Genomic DNA, 21,284 nt, shown 5'->3' on the forward strand with positions numbered 1-21,284 from the left:
CATGTTAATCTGGATAATGCATGCAAAGGTCTGGATATAGTTTATGTCCCAGGTTCCTTGACTGACACAATTTTCTTTTTGAACCAACTACTCACCTGGTTTTGTTTCATTACACAGCAACTGAGAAATTATAGGGGATAACTGCTCCAAATAACCAAAATCTGGAGCATCATAGTAATTGTCTGCTAATTGCGTGATCAACAGAAGTTCTTGCTTGTTAGCACCAGCTACACCAATGGCATAGACTTCAACACCATCTTTCTTGAGTTCATTCGCTACGGGCTGTATGTCTTCTGAATCTGTGACTTTTCCATCAGTGATGAGAATAATGAACTGTGGCACATTGGATTTGCTTTTTCCTCGACCACCCTTCTCTGCAGTTAGAAGGTTCCTTGCTAGTTTCAGAGCCTTCACTGTGTACCTAGGTCCACGTGTCTCCTTCTGTAATCCCCAAAGTGCATTTCTGATTTCGGCTTTGCTCGTGAAGCTATCCAGCCTGAATATAGTCTGTGGATTGTTTCCGTATACAATAGCACCAAAGCGAACATTATCCTTGTCAACTTCAGAACGGTTCACGACTGACATCAGGAAGTTCTTCATGCTGTCAAACTGAGGTTTATTTATGCTGTCTGATCCATCCAGAACAAAGACAATGTCTGCAACTTCGATCCTCCCGCACTCTGTTTAGAAAATAGTCCAACATGCAATCAGTAGAAGCAAAAACAAAAGGCAAATGCTTGATATCTTAAATAAAAGCAGATGACAAAATTCATAGCAGATCTGGAATAATCTGGAAACAGAAAAGTCAAGTTATTGGTTCAGGTCCAGACCGAAAGCTGGGGCCTAAACAAGTCCTTTCCTATAAAATGTTTCCATTTAAGGAAGGTACCCTCAATTCTGGGCATTGAACTTCTGAGACAATACCATGTCCATTTATGGTATGCAGTACAAATTGGCCACAGTGAGGGAAGGGTTACAGCAGGGCCCAGGAGAGAATTCATGGGCACTAGTGCTCGTCCAGTTTCCAGGACCCTTATTGCCCAGGGCACACACATCCCCAACCTCTGACTTTAACCAGCCCCGACATTCCGAGTTCAGGTAGAATTTATGTCAAACGCACTTTTGATAATGGTGAAGAAAACAGAACAGCTTATATTTCTCACACAGAAATGTTACAGAATATCGCAGCAAAAGTCGACTTCCTCCCCCATCACTTCAGAATTTGACGTGATCACCCAAACACTGGGTTTCACTTTATTTAACAATGAGATAAATAAGCCTACAAATCACTTCTTAGAGGGAAGGGGTCTTTCTACCCTGGTTGTTTCTATCAAATCGTATTGGGCAAGATTCAGTCAGTGCACTGTGTAAGCAGAGGCTGGATGGTGGGGGAATTTTAGTACTCTATCAGTGGCAAGTGGACAGTTTATTAGCCAAGGTTAGCCATGTGGCTACAGGGCTGTAGCAGCCTGTGGTGGGAGGGCAGAGGATTATTCTGGCCAGTGTCACCTTCTAAACCTAACCCTAAGCCTAATCTATCTCCCACCTACATCCAATTCCATGCTTTTGTTTTTATTTTCCTTCCCTTGCCTTCCACCACTGACATAGTCACAGATTCCATCCCCTATTCCCAATTCCTTCGCCTCCACCACATCTGCTCCCAGGGTGAGGCATTCCACTCCCATACATCACAGATGTCCTCAAACTTCAAGGATCACAACATCCCCCCCGCAGTGGTCCAGAACGCCCTCGACCGTGTCTCCCGCATTTCCTGCAACTCATCTCTCACACTCTGCCCCCACAATAACCGCCAGAAGAGAATCGCCCTTATCCTCACATACCACCCCACCAGCCTCCGGATGCAACGCATTCATCCTCTGACACTTCCACCATCTACAATCCGAACCCACCACCAAAGACATTCTTCCATCCCCACCCTTGTCTGCCTTCCGAACAGATCACTCTCTCTGGGACTCCCTTGTCCACTCCATACTCCCCTCCAACACCACCACAACCAGCACCTTCCCCTACAACCACAGGAAGTGCTACGCTTGCCCCCACACTTCCTCCCTCACCCCCATCCCAGGCCCCAAGATGACTTTTCACATCAAGCAGATGTTCACCTGCACATCTGCCAATGTGGTATACTGCATCCGCTGTACCCATTGTGGCTTCCTCTACATCAGGGAAACCAAGCAGAGGCTTGGGGACCGCTTTGCAGAACACCTCCACTCGGTTCGCAATAAACAACTGCACCTCCCAGTCGTGAACCATTTTAACTCCCCCTCCCATTCCTTAGACGACATGTCCATCATGGGCCTCCTGCAGTGCCACAATGATGCCACCCGAAGGTTGCAGGAACAGCAACTCCTATTCCACTTGAGAACCCTGCAGCCCAATGGTATCAATGTGGACTTTACAGGCTTCAAAATCTCCCCTCCCCCCAATGCATCCCAAAACCAGCCCAGCTCGTCCCCGCCTCCCTAACCTGTTCTCCCTCTCACCTATCCCTCCTCCCACCAAAGCCACACCTCCATTTCCTCCCTACTAACCTCATCCCGCCCCCCCCCCCCCCCCGACCTGTCTGTCCTCCCTGGACTGACCTATCCCCTCCCCAGCTCCCCACCTTCACTCACCTCTACTGGCTCCATCCCCACCTCTTTAACTTGTCTGTCTCCTCTCCACCTATCTTCTCATCTATCCATCTTCGGTCTGCCTCCCCCTCTCTCTCTAATTATTAGAGAACCCTCTCCCCATCCCCCTCTCTGATGAAGGGTCTAGGCCCGAAGCGTCAGCTTTTGTGCTCCTGAGATGCTGCTAGGCCTGCTGTGTTCATCCAGCTCCACACTTTGTTATCTCTTATTCCAGCTTCTTGCTCTGTCTTTTGTCATCAAAGCCCCACACCACATTACCCCCACATTACGCTCCTCATCTCTTTGAAGCCAGTATATAGTGTTGAATGGTCCAGCAGGACAAGGCCCAGCTGTGATGGTTTCTAGAGTCAAATAACCTTGCTTCGGTCACCTGTGAAGAGAGGACGTTTGGCTGATTTACTGCACAGGCAGTAATGTCTAAAATAATGATACGTCAACAAATATGACCATCTGAAGGAGTGGAGGAGAAAAAAGAAGTAATAATTCCAACTTGAGACACAGTAAGCCTAGTTTTTAGGGTCTGTCCTCAATGATTAACCTGCTGTCTGGCAAAACATATAACAGGAGTTTTGCTATCCAGCAAAGCACCATTGAGTTTCCAGAATTTAACACCAGTGAGTGAGACTTTCACCACCATCAAATATTTGAAAATGTTCTCCCACTGTGGAATCATTCCAATAATCTTCAAAGTAATTTGGAAACTTCAGAAACTCACCTTCAAATGGACTGCACACTTCAAATGATATCAATTTATCCAAATCCTTTAGGGCATCAAAGTTTTCCACATGATAAACTTTGTCTTGGGAACCTGCGATCTCCACAAGCTGGGTGTTATTAGCATTGATGATACCAATGGCAAAAATATTAACCCCTTTGTCCCTGATGGCTTTGGCAGGTTCATACACCTCATCCTCTGCCTCTCCATCTGTAATCACAATTAGGGTCTGCCGCTCATTTGGGCGACCTCCTTTCGAGCTATCAAAGTATTCAGCTGTAAATCTCAATGCGCTGCCTGTAAGTGTCTGTTCATTCAACTGCTGAACATTCCGAACAGCGTTCAGTAGTTCTGCTTTCTCATGGTATTGATTGAGTTGGAATTCCAATCTTGTTTGTGAGCTGAACTGTATTAAACCAACTTGGACTCTGGTTTCACCGACTTCAGTTGAGTTGATCAAGGTTTCTATGAACATTTTCATTTTGTTAAAGTTTACAATCCATATACTCCTTGAACCATCGATCAGAAAAATGATGTCTGCCACCTCCAATTTACTGCAGGCTAGAGGAAAATAAAGCAAAAATACGTTTGCAATTTTGTCACTTGTCATCAAATTATTTGCAGTTATTCAATCTTCCCATATCTTACTAACTTGATTGAATTTTTCAAGGAGATGACAAAGGTGATTGATGAGGGTAGAGCAGTGGATGTTGTCTACACAGATTTTGGTAAGGCTTTCGACAAGGTCCCTCACTGTAGGCTCAGCCAGAAGATTAAGATGCGTGGGTCTTTGGGTGGGTGAAGATGAAGTGACTTGGCCTCGTGGATTCAGAACTGTCTTGCCCAGTGAAGGCAGTGGGCGGGTTTTCTGGCTGGAGGCTCAGGCCTAATCGTGTTCCACAGGGATCCGTGCTGGGACCTTTGCTCTTTGTGATTTATATAATTGATCTGAATGAGAACGTAGATAGGTGGGTAGGTAGGTTTGCAGACAACACAAAGTTCAGTGGAGTGGTGAATAGTGCAGAAGGTTGTCAAAGGATACAGTAGTTATAGATCAGTTGCAGAAATGGCAGATGGAGTTTCATTCCAATAAGTGTGAGGTGCTGCACTTTGGGAGATCAAATGTTAAGGAGAAGTATACAGTTAATGGCAGGGCCCTAAACAGCGTTGATGTACAGAGGGATCTTGGGGTTCAAATTCATAGCTCCTTGAAAGTGGCCAAGCAAGTAGATTGGGTGGTAAAAAAAGTGATTGGTATGCTTGCCTTTATTGATCAGGCATTGAGTACAATAGCCAGGAAATCATGTTGCAGCTTTGTAAGACTTTGGTTAGACCACATTTAGAACATGGTGCTCAGTTCTGGTCACAAACATTACTGGAAGGATGTGGAGGCTTTGGGGAGGGTGCAGAAAAGGTTTACCAGGATGCTTCCTGGATTTCAGGGTATGAGGTATAAGGAGAGGCTAGAAAAACTTAGATTGTTTTCTCTGGAGCAGTGAAGGCCGAGGGGAGACTGATAGAAGTCAATAAAATTATGAGCTGCATTGTTAGGGTTGATGATTATAATTGTTTTCCCAGAGCTGAAATGTCTAATACTAAGGGCATACACTTAAGGTGAGAGGGGCAAAGTTCAAAAGGAGAAGTGAGGGACAAATGTTTTTGCACAGAGAATGGTCGGAATCTGGAATGCTAGGGATGGTGGTGGCAGCAGATGCAACTGGGGCATTTAAGCACAGGAATATGCAAAGAATGGAGGGCTATAGACCTAGAGCATGCAGAAGGGATTAGTTTAATCTGGCATCATGTTCGCCACACCATCGTGGGCAGAAGGGCATGTTCCTTTGTTGTACAGTTCTTAACATAAAATAACAATCTTTGCTCAAAGGGTGTTGGAAATGTCCCTATTTGCTGATTCTACTGCAGACCTTGTTCATGCACAGCAGGTCTTTTCTCAGCTGAAAGTGGCAGCAGTTCAGCGAGATTTGAATAATGCAATGCTAGATTTCTTATCCTAGCATGTTTAAGGGGCTAGGTTAGCTCAGTGGGTTGAATGGCTGGCCTATCAGCATGGGTTCAATTCGTTCACTGGCTCAGCACCTGCTCTCTCAACCTCTCCCATCACGTGAGGCATGGTGACCCTCAGGTTAAGTCACCAGTTTCGTCTTTAGTGAGACAGCAGAACTGCGGTCTTAGAGGACTACGGCGACTTTATTGCCTTGTCAAGTGCAGTAGAAATACATGGGAGACTCTGGTGCAGTGTTAATCAGTAATCCAGAGGCTGAGGGTTACACTCGAACAATTTAAGAATGCGTCTTGCCATCCATTTCTTGGGGCAGTCAGGAAGGAGCAACAAATGTTGTCCTGGCCAGCAACGCCCATCACATGAAAGAAATCTACATTTAAAAAGTAATTAGGAGAACACTTTTCAAACTTGTTACCCTTATTCTGACTTCTTTGTGTAATTATACCCATATTAATACAGGCCTAATTACAGCTCCGAATAACAAATAATTACACTCAAACATATAGAATAAAAACAGAAAATGCTGGGATGACTCAGGAGATGAGACAGCCTCTGTTGAGAGAGGAACAGAATAAATCAGCCTGACTCTCAAACAAGACGGTTGTCTTGGGAAACCAATAAAAACGGCGGCAGAAACTTGAATTCCCACCAGCATTCCTTGGCTTCTCAATCTCCAGGAGCATGTTTAAAGGGTGTAGGCTGGTTCAGGCCATGTGCAGACATCTAGTTCTTCCAATCTGTGGCCACAGGCATAGCCTACTCCTCTACAATTTTCATCAAATTGGGCCACATTAGGTGCATTCGAAAAGGAATTTGTCATGACCCCCATGTCCGGCAATGCCTTCCTTAACCTACAGCTCGTCATGTACCCATGCCAAGGTAGCCTCCCCCCAAACAACTGAGATGGCCAATGTGTCAATGCCAAGGTATATACCCATTCACCCACCCAACACTGTGTAGAAGCAATTAACTTGACAGTGACAGCTGTATGTATATAAAAAAACACTTTTATAACTTTCCATGATGTTAAAACTTCAATGCCACAGCCTTATAAAGGTGTCAATCGCCCTTAGCTGAGAGACAAGAACCATGACACCACTTAACCTGCGACCATAAACATTGTTAAATTGCTGCAGGTTAGCCACACAGAGCTGTCAATCTATCAGGGATGTATGTCAGTTCTTTATTGGAAGTCTAGGCTCTCAGCAAAAATACTGTTGTCTGACAATCCACACATCCAATTGAGACCTGGCATACATGTAGCTCTGCTTGATTGGTAGCTCTGTCTCATTTCTGTTAGCAATTTCACAAAGTATGTTCGCACAAGGTTAAGTATTTTCAATTACCGTGGGGTTTCAGCAATTGAAATCTTAAAGGGTCTAGTTCATTGGCACAATTATTGGATTACAGTCAAGGGAGCTTTTCCTAAAACACTAGAAAATTATTAATGAATCACTTTTTAAAAATGTTTACTCTAACTTTCACAATCGGGTTTGATGCTTCTATATAGTGTATAATGGCCAGCAATGTGATATCTCAACAGGGAGGAGTATTTTGAGCACAGGGCATGGGACGAGGGAAAATCCACAACATGGAGCCATGGAAGACTTAATAAGGGTTGTTTGTGGGGTAATCTTCACCCCTGTGGCTGCCTCTGCTATGTTTTCAGTTTCAGCCAGCATGTACAGATACCTAATGCCCGATATCCACAGCTAAGAAGACCCTGATCGAGCTGGTAGTTCATGAGACTGGCATGTCCAGTCAGGATCTTAGCCAACGCCTACTGCCCATCTCAAGGATACCAGCCCACCCTAATGTTTCAGATCAAAGAGCTTTCTTTAGAACAGTGACATACCTTTGACCTGAAACATTAACTGTGTTGCTGTCTCCACAGATAGCCCCTGGCTTGTTGAGAATTTCCAGCATTTTCAGTTTTTACTTCAGGGTTCCAGCATCCACAGTATTTTGCTTGATACAGACACATTCCGAGTGGATTTTCGGAGTGTTATCCCAAAAAGATTCCTTCAGCACCATCAATCATGTGTCTTCATGATGTTCTGATTGCCGTTGCTGGCAGCCAAGATTCTGAAAACTTTCCCCATGGCCCAAAAAGCGCAGAACACTAATAATTCCACTCTATCCTAACTAGTTGTCAATATTAAACAATTTCCCCTAAAGTTCTTTCACTTTGTCAGCTGGAATTATTAGACAGTAAGAAAAATTTGGCAGGGGGAGGTGACGGCCTAGTGGTATTACCGCTGGACTGTTAGTCGAGAGACCCAGGAAATATTCTGGGGACCTTGGTTCAAACTCTACTCCCAGTAGATGGTGAATTTGAATTCACTGAAAATCTGGAACTGAACCAAGAATCCATTGTCAATTGTCTGAACAAAAGAGCCCGTCTGGTTCACTAACGTCCTTTAGGGAAGGAAACTGCTATTCTTACCTGTTCTGGCCTACATGTGGCTCCAGACCGAGAGCAAAGTGTTTGATGCTTAATCTGGGCAATTAGGGATGGGCAGTAAATGCTGGCCTAGCCAGTGATGGCCTCATTCCGTAACCGAACATGAAAAAAATGCTACAGTGCGTGCATTGGTGTATTCCTATACCCTCTGCTCTTGTGTGTGCTTCCAACAGGGAAAGCCAGGACATTTTCTGCAAATCTAAATCTTCAAATAAGCAAACAAAGCAAGAGCATGTCTCTGGGAAGTAGATTATCCAAGAAATGTTGCCTAGCTTTGTATCTGCAAAAAGTGGGAAGGCAGGTCATTAGGACTGCAAGCCTTTAAACTTCTACTGATGGAATGAAGTTCAATAAAGCAAAGCACATCAAGACAATGTAGTGATGCTTGAGTATCCAAGCTGGCAAAAAATGAGTGCACGCTAAGACAGCGACAAAGGAGCCCTGGTCGAATCCACAAGTTGGATACCTATACCTGCAAAATAACCCGGCAGCAACATTATAATGATGGAAGCCAGCCTTAAAGCACAAAACTGGATTGAAAGCGAGTCAGATAGTACAACAGTAAGTGCACAACAGAGGCAGAGCTGTGCCATGAGGGTGTGGTGAGGCTGGTATCTACTGGCTGCCAAACTTTGAGATAATGATAGGAAGACTATATCAATTGCTGCACAGAATGGTGGTTGAGTCAGCAAAATGATTGAAGGCCATCACCTTAGATGAATAATGACAAGAACAGGATCTGTAAGGCTTAACCTGAGTAAGTCAGATTTTGTACAGAGGTCGTGACAATGCAAGTAAACAAGGAAATAGTTTAAGCATGTTGTTAAAATGCTGATATGTCGCTTGTGGAGAGGAAGAATATAAAGTAATGAGATGGTGATACCTATGATATTGGAACAGTGAAATCAGCAGTCATGTGCTAGAGTCTATAAAGACAGAACACACTGTACCTGAAAGAGATGTATTTGCCCAGAAACGTAAAATGTACCATAGTATAAATAGAGTAGACTTGCAGAAACCACCAGAGTGAGATTTTAGCCATTCTTCAGTAAAAAGAGATCTTCCCAACAGAGAACAGATAACACCTGACATCTAAACCTTATTAGACGTGGAATCATTCTGGAAATCTGTGATAAGAACATAAAGTACTCAACTTGCCTGGCAACTTTTGTGGATTGTGAAAGAAAGTTAACATTTTGGTCAAAGAAGACTTAGAAGTAATCATACACATCTCGACACTGTAGCTTAGTTTCTCTCTCCACAGATGCTGCCAGACCTGCTCAGCATTTCCAGCACTTTCTGGTCTTGTTCCATTTTTTTTCTCTGATGGTCGGTTTCACAAGGTTACTGTCCTTTTTATAATGACCCCAGGGTTGGAAAGGATTTAATGGGATGGAGGCAAAGAAGAGGACTGAGCTGGGCAGGTTTCTACAATACCCACTGAGAAGCCAACAAGACAAAATGAGAAATTTCTAGTTTTGGTCCTCAGCTTCTGAATGGGATTCCTCAACTGGCAGAAAAACAGACTTCTGCAGCTTGCCATTCTTCCAGTTTAGGCCTGTGTTACCTCTGGGGTAAAATACAACCAAAAAGGTTGCTGGCTATTGAGTGTACACTGGCTCGCAATCAAAACACCCTCTCTGTCACCACCCCAAACATTTAGGCTGAGTCAATAAATTATGACATTTCATCTCCATGCTGAAATTTCTGCTTCCTAGACCTGAACTAAGGCATTTCCAATAACATTATTAAAGACGCAAAACTAGAAATTCTAATGGCTCTCGGTTGAGATAAATTCATAGATGCATTTCCCCTAGTGAAAGGTATCATTGATACCAATGATATTCGAACTTTAGATGTCCAGTATCCTCTGCATACAATATTAAGACAGAAACCTTTGCACTTTTTATCGTTTCAGCAAGAACAAGACCACTGTCTTTGGAATTCCCTTCCTTAAAAGACAGTGGATGCAGAATCTTTAAATGTCTTTTAAGGCAGAGGGAGGCAGATTTGTAATTACCAAAGGGATGCAAGATGGATAGGGTGAAGAGCTAAGGTAGGGGGAGTCCAAACTAGAGGATATAGGTTTAAGGTGAGAAAGGAAAGGTTTAAAAAGGACCTGAGGGGTAACCTTTTCACTCAGAGGGTGCTGCCAAAGGAAGTGGTGAAAGTTGGTACAATCACATCATATAAAAGGCATCTGAATGGGTACATGAATAGGAAGGATTTAGAGGGATACGGGCCAAACAGTAGCAACTAGGACTAGATTAATTTAGGATATCTGGTCGACATGGACAAGATGGACCGAAGGGTCTGTTTTTGTGCTGTATACCTCGATGTGTGGTTTCCAAAGCTCTGAAGCAGGCTCCAGCCTGCAAAGAAGGTGTCAGCACCACTCAGCAACGGATAACTTCACACGTTGAGGGATATAGGCCAAGCGGAGTTCAGTTTGGGATTGTGTTCGACATGGGCTGGTTGGACCAAAGCATTTGTTTTCATGCTGTATGACTCTATGACTTGATGACTCTATTACTGGGAATATGCAGGAATGTAGAGTTGAGAATAACATGAGATCAGCCATGATTTTATTAAACAGCAGAGGACGCTCAAAGGGCAGAGTGACCTACACTTATTCCTCAATCGTATAATAAACACTTACCTTCTTTAGCACACATATCCCGTATAATCCTATGTTTTATTTCCTTCAAAGCATCATAGTTTGATGCGTTAAAAACTCTTCCAAGTGCTCCTCCAATCTGTTGAAGTTCATTGCGTTCAGCTTTTGCCACACCAACAGCGTAAACATCGACTCCCCTTTGCCTTAATTCTGCAGCAGGTCTTGAAACATCGTCCTCTGACTTTCCATTAGTGACAATGATCAGGAAGCGGCGTACTCGATTTTTACGAGTTTTATCTGCTTCGTTGAAGAGTTCTTTCATCTGTACCAATGCTTGACCTGTCTTTGAGGTCGTTCCTCCGATTAATCTCATTTTCTCAATTGCTTCTTCAACTTGTTTTTTACTTGTATATTTAGTGAGGTCGAATTCTGTCTGTGTAGTAGACCCATACTGGACAACACCAATCCTTACTTTGTCTTTGCCAATACGGAATATGCGTACTGTATCGAGCATGAAATCTTTCATGTCTCTGAAGTCTTCCGAATGTAGATTACCTGATCCATCAATCAGGAAATAGATGTCGGCTTCTTCAGTTTCCTTACAACCTGAAGAGAAAAACAAACAACAGACAGAAACATGAACCGAGTATTTTAATCAATGATCACCTCTCAGACACCTCTGTTCTAGCCTGAAAGAAATGTTTCCAAGCTTTCTTCATACTGTAGGGATTACCTCTTCTCTGCAATGCTTCCGGTTCATGCACATTGCTCATGTGCCTCTAGGATCAGGGCTGAACATCTCATTTTAAGCTCGACTACAACTACCTACAATTTTAACTCAAGCGATTCAGCATATTACTACCTTTATTGATCTGTATGGTTAGACTTGGTTAGCATCAGGTTTCCACAACTTTATTACTTCAAGCTATTTCAAAGCCATTCTTAAGTTTGTTCATTGCCTACTTTAATGCAGGTATACAATACTTTCATTTCACATCACTCCACTACGTTACACATTATCTGAGCTGTCCCCCAAATTTACTGCTTTGTTACTGCTACTGCTGCTTTTGTTCTTATCTGCAAATGTCTACATTCTGCTCATTTATGCAATTTGGGAGCTGCTGCAATCCCAACAGCGAAGTCCTAGCTGCCCCTCTCCAGCATAAACATTCCCTAACATGTAGCTATCAGGTCCGATTTTAAAAGGGAGTTCTTCCAATGACTCACCCCAATTCTGACAGAAGGGTTACAGAAACCACAGTCTTAAAAAAGTACAAACTTAGGCCAATTTCCGGATGCATCACAGCTCTCAGTTATAGTCAACATTTGGAGGGTTTGGGGAAAAAGCAGGAGATTGACATTAGGCAATAAAGCTCATTTAATGAGATAGTGTGGGCACAACAAGCCAAATGGCCTCCTTCTGCACCATAACACTTCTGCAATTCTGTGATTGGAGCAAAGTCTGTCATTCACTCTGACATTTTTTAACTCTTAGTACAGTTTATTATTTAATTCTAACATTCAACAATATTCAACAGATAATGTTTAATACGTACAGTGTCACTACACCCTTTAGAAAATCAACTGAAAATATGTCTCTCCATCTAAAATCACCGTCTACTCTGAATTCTAAACTTATTCTTCTTACCTTCGAAAAGCTGGGTTATTTTTTCAGCTTTTACTTCAGTAGTTTTGACAATTTCAATGCAAATTTTCTTCTGGAGAATGTTTTCAATCGATGTTAAATTTTCAAAATTTTCCACATGCGAAACAAAACTTTCTGGAGGATATGAGGCAATGCTTGCAAGCTGATTGAAACTCACATTTTTAGTTCCCAAAGCGTATACTGTAACACCGAGACGCCGAAGGGCAGCAGCTGATTTCCTGACATCATCATTGGAGTTTCCATCAGTAACCACAATTGCAATTTGAGGAACCCCTTGTGTTTCTCTGCCACTTGTTCTTGGCTGAAAGTAATTGTCTTTGAGAAAGTCAATAGCTGCTCCTGTATTTGCGCTTCCGCCCCTATAAGGTGTACTTGCAATGCGCTTGAGAATTTCTTCCTTGTCTTGAAGTGTTGTGAAGTGAATCTGTGCTCTTGGAGCATTGCTGTACTGAACCAAACCAACTCGCACTTTTTCTGATCCAATATCAAGCACCTTGATAAAATTATTTAGAAATTTGCGGATCAGTTGAAAGTTTGCTTCCCCAATTCTGCTTGATTCATCCACCAGGAAAGCAACATCAGCGACTGAAGCAGTTTGGCACACTGAAAATAAACAAAAAACATTGTAAAAGCACAGTGTGGCTAAATTTTATGAAAGCTAAGTGCGTGTTCCTGTTCTTGAACCTAGAAATTTGCGAAGCAAACCCCTGCCTTAAATACAGCTCAAAGGGTATTCAGAGGCACTTGGGTGTCCGAGTAAGTGAATCACATAAAGTAAGCTCAAACATACAGTGAGTAATTAGGAATTTAAATAGGTTGCTGAACACTATTACAGGAGAATTTGGATATAGCTTTTAAGGTGCGTTACTGCAATTCATTAAAGCCTTGGTGGAACCCACTTCTGCTGTATTAAGTGCAGTTTTGATCTCCTTAGCAATTCAAACTTATACTTTACATCTTACACAAAAAATATGAAATGCAACAAATGCTCACCAAGCCAATTTCTAGGGCGGAGGTAATGTTCTACAAAGAACAACTAAAGAGAATGAGTCCATTCTCTGAAGTTTAGAAAAATGAGAGGTGATCTCATTCAAGTTTGCAAAATGTTTTGAGAGCTCAAGCAGGGTGGCTGCAGAGAGGATGTTTCCCCTAGCTAACAATTCTAGGACCAAGGGACACTATCTCAGAGGAAACAGCAGACTTTCAGAACTGACAGGAGCGGGAATTTCTTCATTCAGAGGCTGATGGCTTTTTGGAACTCTCTGCCCAGCAAGATATGCAGGTTCAATCATTGCGCATGTTCCAGATCAAGGCTGGTAGATTTCCACATGTTAAAAATATCAAGGGATATGGGAAAACGCAGGAAAATGCTGTTGAAGTAGAAGATCATGCATGATCTCACTGAATGCTGGGCAGACTTAAGGGGCTTAATGCTAACTCCTGCTCCCACTTCTCATGCCTACTTTTGTTGCAAAACAATTGGAGTACAAGAGTAAAGAGGTGTTACTACAGTTATGTGGGGCATTAGCGAGTCCACATCTGGAGCACTGTGTGTCATGTTGGTCTTCGTACCTAAAGAAAGTCATAAGTGCAAAAAGGAAATCCAACAAAAATTCACTAGAAAAGTTGCTGGGGTGAGGAAGTTGTTCTGAGGACCCTCTGAAACATATAAAATTCTTCAGGAGTTATGCTTTAGGTCTCTTGAATTCTAATCGTGAAACCCTAGAAGCCAAAATGATGTGCAGCTGCAGCTCAGCTCACAGATTTTGTAAGGGTGGGAAAGTAAAACAATACTATCAGAGCAATACTGATCAGCACACATCATTTCTTCACTGCTGTTAGTTGCAATGTATACATGCACCGAACCGCCCAACAAACTTCCAATTCCACCCATACCAGCCGCAGGAGCCCCTCCACGGAGTAGCAATTTACCCACTCGTCCTAAATTCCCATAGAAAAGTTTACTATTCATTTTAATATTATTAACCTGTTGCCCTTCATGCTCTAATGTTCCCCTCCTCAGTAAGATTTTTGTCATTCTTTGCTCTGTTTTATACTGTATCCAGTCATCTCGTCTTTCGGTCACCTTTGCAAAATCATACGTTTTTTCTCTAAGGCTTCTGTTTTAGTTAAAACAAATTATCTTTTGTTTTACTTAAACATGGACAGTGGGATCTCCCCTAGGAATCCTTCTTTCTCGTCAGGATATACCTATTCTGCACATTCAGAAATATCCATTTCGGTGTCTTCCACTGCATCTCTGCGGATCTACTTTAAACTAATGTGTCAGTTCACCTTGGCTAGCTTTGCTTTCGTGTCCTTATAATTACCATTCCTTAAGTTTGAAATACTAGTCTTGTACATATTCTGCTTTCTCTTGAACTGACTGAGTTTTACAATCTCATTGTGCTCACTACTAAGAGCTTTTTGGCACAGGGATTTTAATTAATTCTATCTTATTGCACAATACCAATTCCAGTACAAATTGCTCTTTAGAAGGTTCCAGAATATGCTAGTCTAAGAAACTATCTGGAAAATATTCTACATACTTCTCATCAAGGCTGCCTTTGCCAATCTGATTTTTCTAGTAAGTTGAAATCACACATTATTACCTGTACCTTTCTGACAAGCTCAAAAGACTATTATTTAATTAATTTGTTCATTTGTATTTTGGGTCACCCACACACCCTTTGGCTAATTGAGGAATGCATGTGTGCCAATCAAGTGGTGGTGTCCAGCACACGCAGTAAAATTTGACACTGGCAGCCAGAAAAAGGCAGGAGTGCCTCTTTTGTATCCTTATTCCCATCTTTTGAAGCAAATGGAGAGTTCAGATCAGAAAGTCCACAGCCTAAATTCAAAACTCTGCTTTTTGAAGAATATCAAATATGTGAATAGAAGTGAAGAGAAGTCGTACTGGACTCAAAACATTAAGTCTTTTTCTCTCTACATGTGTTGCCAGACCTGCTGAGTTTCTCCAGTATTTTCTATGTTTGTTTCAGATTTCCAGCAACTGCAATATTTTGCTTTTATATCAAGAAAAAAGTTCTGAACTTCCTGAACAGTAGACATTTACAAAGAAGGTAATACTTAGCAGGCAGTATCTATCTAGATTCAGATGGCTGGGTCACATAAAAATTCCTTGCTTTTCTATAAGTAGTGCCATTAGTTTTTAACTAGTGGCACAGGCACATAGGGTCAAGATTTAACGTCAACTTTGCTGAATATTATCTCTGACAATGTGGCATTGCCTCAATACTCTTCTAAAATATTAGTCTCGATTAAGAAGGCTAGCACAATTAAATGGTTTAGACTTGCCTGATACTTTGTAATTTTGCATGACAATAGGGACTGTGGTGGCTATCATATGAGTTTACAATAAAATATAATGATAATATACAGGAAAGGGTAGGGAAACATTTTTACTCTATGGAGTTACTTTCCTTACAGAAGTACTCAAAATGAACCATTTTAAAAGAATGGGCTATCTCAGTAAATTATAGTGCCTTTCATTATTAGACAAAATCAAATCAAAGAATCTATACCTCCCAGGATAAATTCTGATCTGACAAAAAAAGGGATGTTGAGCATTACCTGCTGGTGCTTTCAGTTCTTCATGTACAAACTCTTTCTGTGTCATTGTTTTGATTGTAGTGGACAGTCCAATGGCAGACTGGGCGAGTTCATTAAAGTTGTTGATTTTTATCATAAATACGTCATTTTTTATATAGGCCATTTTTCCTAGATCGTCTCGATCTTCTCTCCCTATACCAATGGAAATAACTTTCACACCATCCCTTTTCAAAGCTCTGCTAGCTATTTCAACATCATCTTGTGATGAAGCAGCAGTGATCATTATCACAAACTGAGGAACTTTAGCATTCTTTCGGCTTCCAGCAGATTCAGTGAAGAACTCTTTGTGCACATATTCAATGGCACGTCCCGTTTTCAGTGCTGCTCCACCCTTGAAGTTATAACCTCTCCGTAAGTAACCCAACACCTCCTGTTTTGTCCGAAATCTGTTCAGTAAGAATTCTTTTCGCGCATCCCCACTGAATTGAGCAAGTCCAATTCTGTATTTATTTACTGCCACATTCAGTTGTTCAACAACCTTCACAATAAAGTTCTGCACGTGACGAAATCCTGCTCGTCCCACATTTCGAGATCCATCAACCAGAAAGACCACATCAGAGTAAGATTCAGAAGCTGCTGATTTAAAATGATAAAGAATAAGTAAGTGCAGAGGGAAACAGAATTCTGGTTTGTTTTAAAATGAAAGGCTTAATCTGAATGTTTCTTTTTTTAACCAAGTGTTTCAGGTGAAAGGCACCAAAATTAGAAACTCGTCTTTTAATTTGCCAAGCTGTTGTGTTCCCCTGAAGAAATCCATGTTGACTGTTTCTAAACATCCCCATCTTTGTCCATGTGACTACCAATTCTATACCAAATGACAGTTCCTAGAAGGTTCCTCACCAGTGAAGTTAAACTAACTGAACTGTAATTGTTGAGCTGATCCTCAGATAATGGGGGCATAATGTCTGCAATTCCCCAGTTCTCCAGCACCTCCCGGAGTTTCAGGAAGATTGAAAGAATGTGGCCTGTGACCCTGCAATTTTCAACCTCACTTACTTCAATATCTTTAAATGGTTCTCATCTGGTCCCAGATTTCTAAAGGGGAACGTATTATATCCATGCCGATTGGTGCTGCTTTAACAGTTTTAGTTTGAATACAGCCAGACATGTAAAATGAAATCTGCAATGAATACTTGTAAGACTTCTACTTAAAATGATTTTGGAAATTCAATCCATAAATCCATACCAATTCAATCCAGTAAATTCATAGCAAAAAAAAACATTCAGTCCAGAATACTCAAGAGGTTGACAGGAGCGCTGAACGCTCTTCTGCACTTTTTGTTTCGATATCAGAGTGACGGCGGAGGTTTGCACATCAGCAGGTTACACTGTATCTGTCAAAATGTGTTTGAATGCTGAGGGAGTGAGAAATTAACACCAAGACCCAGATCAGGCGAGATGGGTTAAAGGGGTACATCAGGCTGGGGAGAGGATAGTTAGGTGGATGACAGGACTGGTTGGGAAGATAGCAAAGTCTGGCTGGAGGCATTAGTCAGGACAGTTTAGAAGTTATGAACTGAGGGACAATCAGGTCAGGTTGGGGGAATGGTGGAGTTGTGTCACATAAGGCGACCCTGTTGAGCCATGAAGGGTGTGGGAGGTAGTGGGCATTGCTGTGTGTGCGGAAGATGGTAGAGATGCTTCATCATGTTGACACAGCTTACTAACCTTTATCTTGGAGGAGGAAATAAACACATTGGTTTAAAATTTTAAACTTTATTAAACCAAACTCCAGAATGACAAATGAGGAATTCACTTGCCCATCTGGGCTTAGTGGTAGCAAATATTTGGGAGATTATGAATAGGACTGAAACCTATAGACAGTAAGTGCAATTGAAAGGGGAAACTAAGTTAATCGCAAGACAATTTTAAAGCTCACAGGCTTCTTACATGAGGCAGTGTTGGAATACTAAAGAGCTGAACATTGACTGTTCACAGCTAATATATTTTTAGGCCAGAGTAAGGGTAAATTTAGATAGTTTAAGGTTTCTGTCCCTTGAATAATTAAAGAATATTGCTAGCCAGCAGGAGTTAGAATTCAGGCCAGAAGCAAGCTAGTCAGATTTAGCACCTGAAGAAAGTGGAACGCAAACTAGAATTAGAGAAAGCACAACTAGAGCCTGCAGATTAACTTGGTTTCCAATAGACATAAAGAGGTAAGAGATTCCCAGGGAAGGCGTAGATACAGTCATACACAGGAAGAGAGAGAATTCCAGAAAAGGGAAAGAATGCAAATGTTCCAAAAGGAACTGCAGGAAAAGGAATTAGAAGTGTTTGAACTGCACAGGGACAAATTCACTGGAAAGTACCCATGGTGAGAGGACTACCTTTAGCTTGATGAGGACTGCTGGGCTATTCAAATTTACCCATTTAGTCCATAAATTTGATGAGGCCATCTCAATTTCGTCTGGAAGTTTGGTAAGGCAGTTAAAGTGGCCACAAGTTAGATGAATCTCACTTTTACAAAGATGGCAAGAAAGGTATTTCATGTGCATGAAAACTGGAACCAGAAGCATGTGATCAGATATCTTGTACCCTTACAAATGCCCAACCAAACACGGACTGAACTTGGACAGCTTAAGCTGCACATTTTTGACCACTGGCTACAGGTGCTTCGACCAAGACCACTTGCACGAAACTCTGGGAAATTATACTCCTCAAAGAGTTCAAAAAAAGCATTCCGTCCCTTTACCAGACCTCATGTAAATGAACAGGCAGGCTGTGGCCATGGTCGGTGAGTACAATGTAACACAGACACAAACTCTGGTAGTCTGAAGCCTGGAAACTTTCACAGGCCTGAGATGATACGTGAAAGGTAAATACCCTTGAGGCAGACTGGAGGGGACAGTGGAGCCAGTGAGAGGAACAGGAACTCTCCTTAACTCTTAAAAAGGACCCAGATGGGAGCCAGGTAGGAAATTGCCAATTCCAGACTGGAAAGACAGGCCATTTACAAGGAAATCCCGCAGATTAGGCATCCCGCAGAAAATCCATTTGCTAAGCCAGCAATGGGACCATTAATGTCTGCTCAACCATGACTGTTAATAGGACAGCTGCCAGGAGTTTGTGTTCAAGGGAATAATGACAATTGACTGGCCACACAGGAAGGGAAATCAGCACTGGCTGAGACACTGGGCGCTCATTGTCATTGTTAGTGGGGAAATCAGAAATGTTCTGCATGAAAGCAATTTCCAGTGTGCTGATAAAAGGTGCAAAAGAGAGCTTATGGCGCTATTACTGGTTTAATAGTGTTCACGGAACATGTTGTTCTGGGCCTAGGAACAATGGGCATAGCTCCAGGCTTGTCAACGTCTGGGAGAGATGTTCTATTGTGGATTGACCTTAGGGTAAAGCCCATGCTCTAAAAAGGTAAAGGATACATAATCCAGAGAGGCTAAAAAAAATTAGTGAAAACCAACAGAAATCCACTAACGTTCCAGTGAAAGGATCTTTAAATTAAAAACTTTAAATTAAAAGTTAAAAATAGTTTCAAAATTAATGAATCAGCATATAATTGCTCGGCGCATAAAGAAGGATCACTGGATCTAAATAATTAACTCTGCTTTCTCTCCACAGATGCTGCCAGACCTGGTTACAAGTTTCTCCGACCAGTTCTATTTTTGTAATTGAACAAAGATGGACGCAAGCCAGAAGGACAGAACATAAAAGGCAGAAAGTTTAATGAGGAGTGAAAATTACAAGAAAATTAGCTAGAGCTTTGAGAAAGGGCAGTAGGAGTTTCTGTGGATATTTTAAAAGCAATAAGTTAATACAGAAAATGTTGGTTTGATAACAGATGAATCTGGAGAATAAATAATGGAAAATAAGAAAAAGGCAGATTAATTGTACAAGTATCTTAGATCGATCTTCACTATTAAGTAGTAATGTCCCAGAAACAATTACAAATTTGGAAATGGAAAAGAGAGAAGTAGAAAAGAGGAACTCAGGAAAATTATTATTACCAATGAAATGGTATTAAATAAATTATAGGAGCTGCAGCTAGCAAGTTTCTCGATCCTGATGGACTTCATCTAAGGTCTTAAAATTGGTTTTGATTTTCTAAGGCTCCCTTGATTTGGGGAAGGCCTGTTAGATTCGAAGATAGCAAAAAAGGGGGGAAAACAGAAAGCAGGAAAAACTGCAGGCCAGTAAATTTAACATCTGTCATCAGGAAAATATTAGAAGCCACTTTATTTAAATTATAGCAGGGCACTTAGAGGAATTCAAAGTAATCAACATGGCTTTGTTAAAGAGAAATCATGCTTAATCGATCTATTGGAATTCTTTGAGGAATCAACACATGCTATGAATAAAGAGGAACTGATGGACGAGTTGTGCCAAGATTACCAGAAGACATTTTTAAAAGTGCCACATCAAAGATTATTTCAGGAAATGGAAGCTTGTGATGAAGAGAATATTACATTGTGATGGATGGAAACAGGGTGAACACGTATGCATCTTTAGCAACAGGCAAGACGTAATGCAGGATGTTCCACAGGGATCAGTTCTGGAATATTGACAATTTAGAATGTATATAAATAGCTTGGCAAAAGTGGCGGAAGGTACAGTTGCTAAATTTGCTGATGACACAGACACAGGTAAAAAAAAATTGTTAAGGGCATATAAGGATGTTGCAGAGGAATGTAGATTGGTTAAATGAGTGAGAAAATATCTGGTAAATGAAGTATGATGTGAGTGAAAATGAAATTGTTTATTTTGGTGGGAAGAATATAAAGGATGCATCATCTTCAAATGGCGAGAAATTGCAGAACTCTGAGATGCAGAGATATCTAGGTGTTCTGGTGCATGAATCGCAAAAGACGAATATTCAAGAACAGCAACTAATTAGAAAATCAAATAGAATATCATTTATTGCAATGATAATTCAATATTAAATTTGAGACTTATGCTTATAAGCATACAGTTCACTGGTGAAACCACATCTGGAATACTGTGCAAATGAAAGCTATTCAGAGAAGGTTTATGTGGCCACTGGAATGAGTGGGTTGTCTAATGTGGAAGGGTGAGTCAAGCTCAAGTCGTAGGCTTGTGAATAGACAGATTTTTAATCTGTAAGGGAATCGACAGTTGTAGGGAAAGGAGAGGAACTGCAGTTGAGTGTTATCAAACCACAAACAACCTCATTGACTGCCGGAGCAGATTTGATGGGCTGAGTAGCCTACTTCTGCACCAACATCTTATGATACCTGCTGGAATTCAAAAGAGTAAGTCGCAATGTGATTACAATATAGGAGACCATGAGGAGTCTTCACAGGTTAGATGTGAAAAGTTACTTCCTTTTATCGGACCCAAGAAATAAGCCTCACTGCTTAGGAGTTAGGGGTCAGCACCCATTTAACATACAGGTGAAGGAACTTATTTCTTCTCAGAGGGTTATGAGAGTTTTAGGAACTCTCTTCCTGAAAAGGTGATGGAAACTGAGTCCTTAAACATGTTTAAGGCAGATGTGGATAGATTTTGGTTATCCCTGACTCCCTTGCTTATCAGGGTT

The 21,284-nt window shown here is 41.5% G+C and overlaps 1 protein-coding gene across 5 annotated transcripts in view; it reads right to left on the reverse strand.

Annotated features, from left to right (window-relative positions):
* LOC125462486 (collagen alpha-6(VI) chain-like) overlaps positions 1–21,284 on the reverse strand; it is a 164,326-nt gene that overhangs the window by 131,102 nt on the left and 11,940 nt on the right. For 4 of the 5 annotated variants that reach the window (XM_048552571.2, XM_048552580.2, XM_048552562.2 and 1 more), the window contains 5 exons: positions 15,734–16,348; positions 12,122–12,742; positions 10,516–11,079; positions 3,370–3,930; positions 96–680 (listed from right to left, as the gene is read on the reverse strand). In XM_048552571.2, coding sequence (XP_048408528.1) covers positions 96–680; positions 3,370–3,930; positions 10,516–11,079; positions 12,122–12,742; positions 15,734–16,348 — 2,946 coding nt within the window. The remainder of the gene's footprint in view (positions 1–95; positions 681–3,369; positions 3,931–10,515; positions 11,080–12,121; positions 12,743–15,733; positions 16,349–21,284) is intronic. The other variant, XM_048552599.2, reaches the window with a different exon arrangement.

The sequence above is a fragment of the Stegostoma tigrinum genome, chromosome 2 (assembly GCF_030684315.1).
Source record: "Stegostoma tigrinum isolate sSteTig4 chromosome 2, sSteTig4.hap1, whole genome shotgun sequence".
Lineage (NCBI taxonomy): Eukaryota > Metazoa > Chordata > Chondrichthyes > Orectolobiformes > Stegostomatidae > Stegostoma > Stegostoma tigrinum.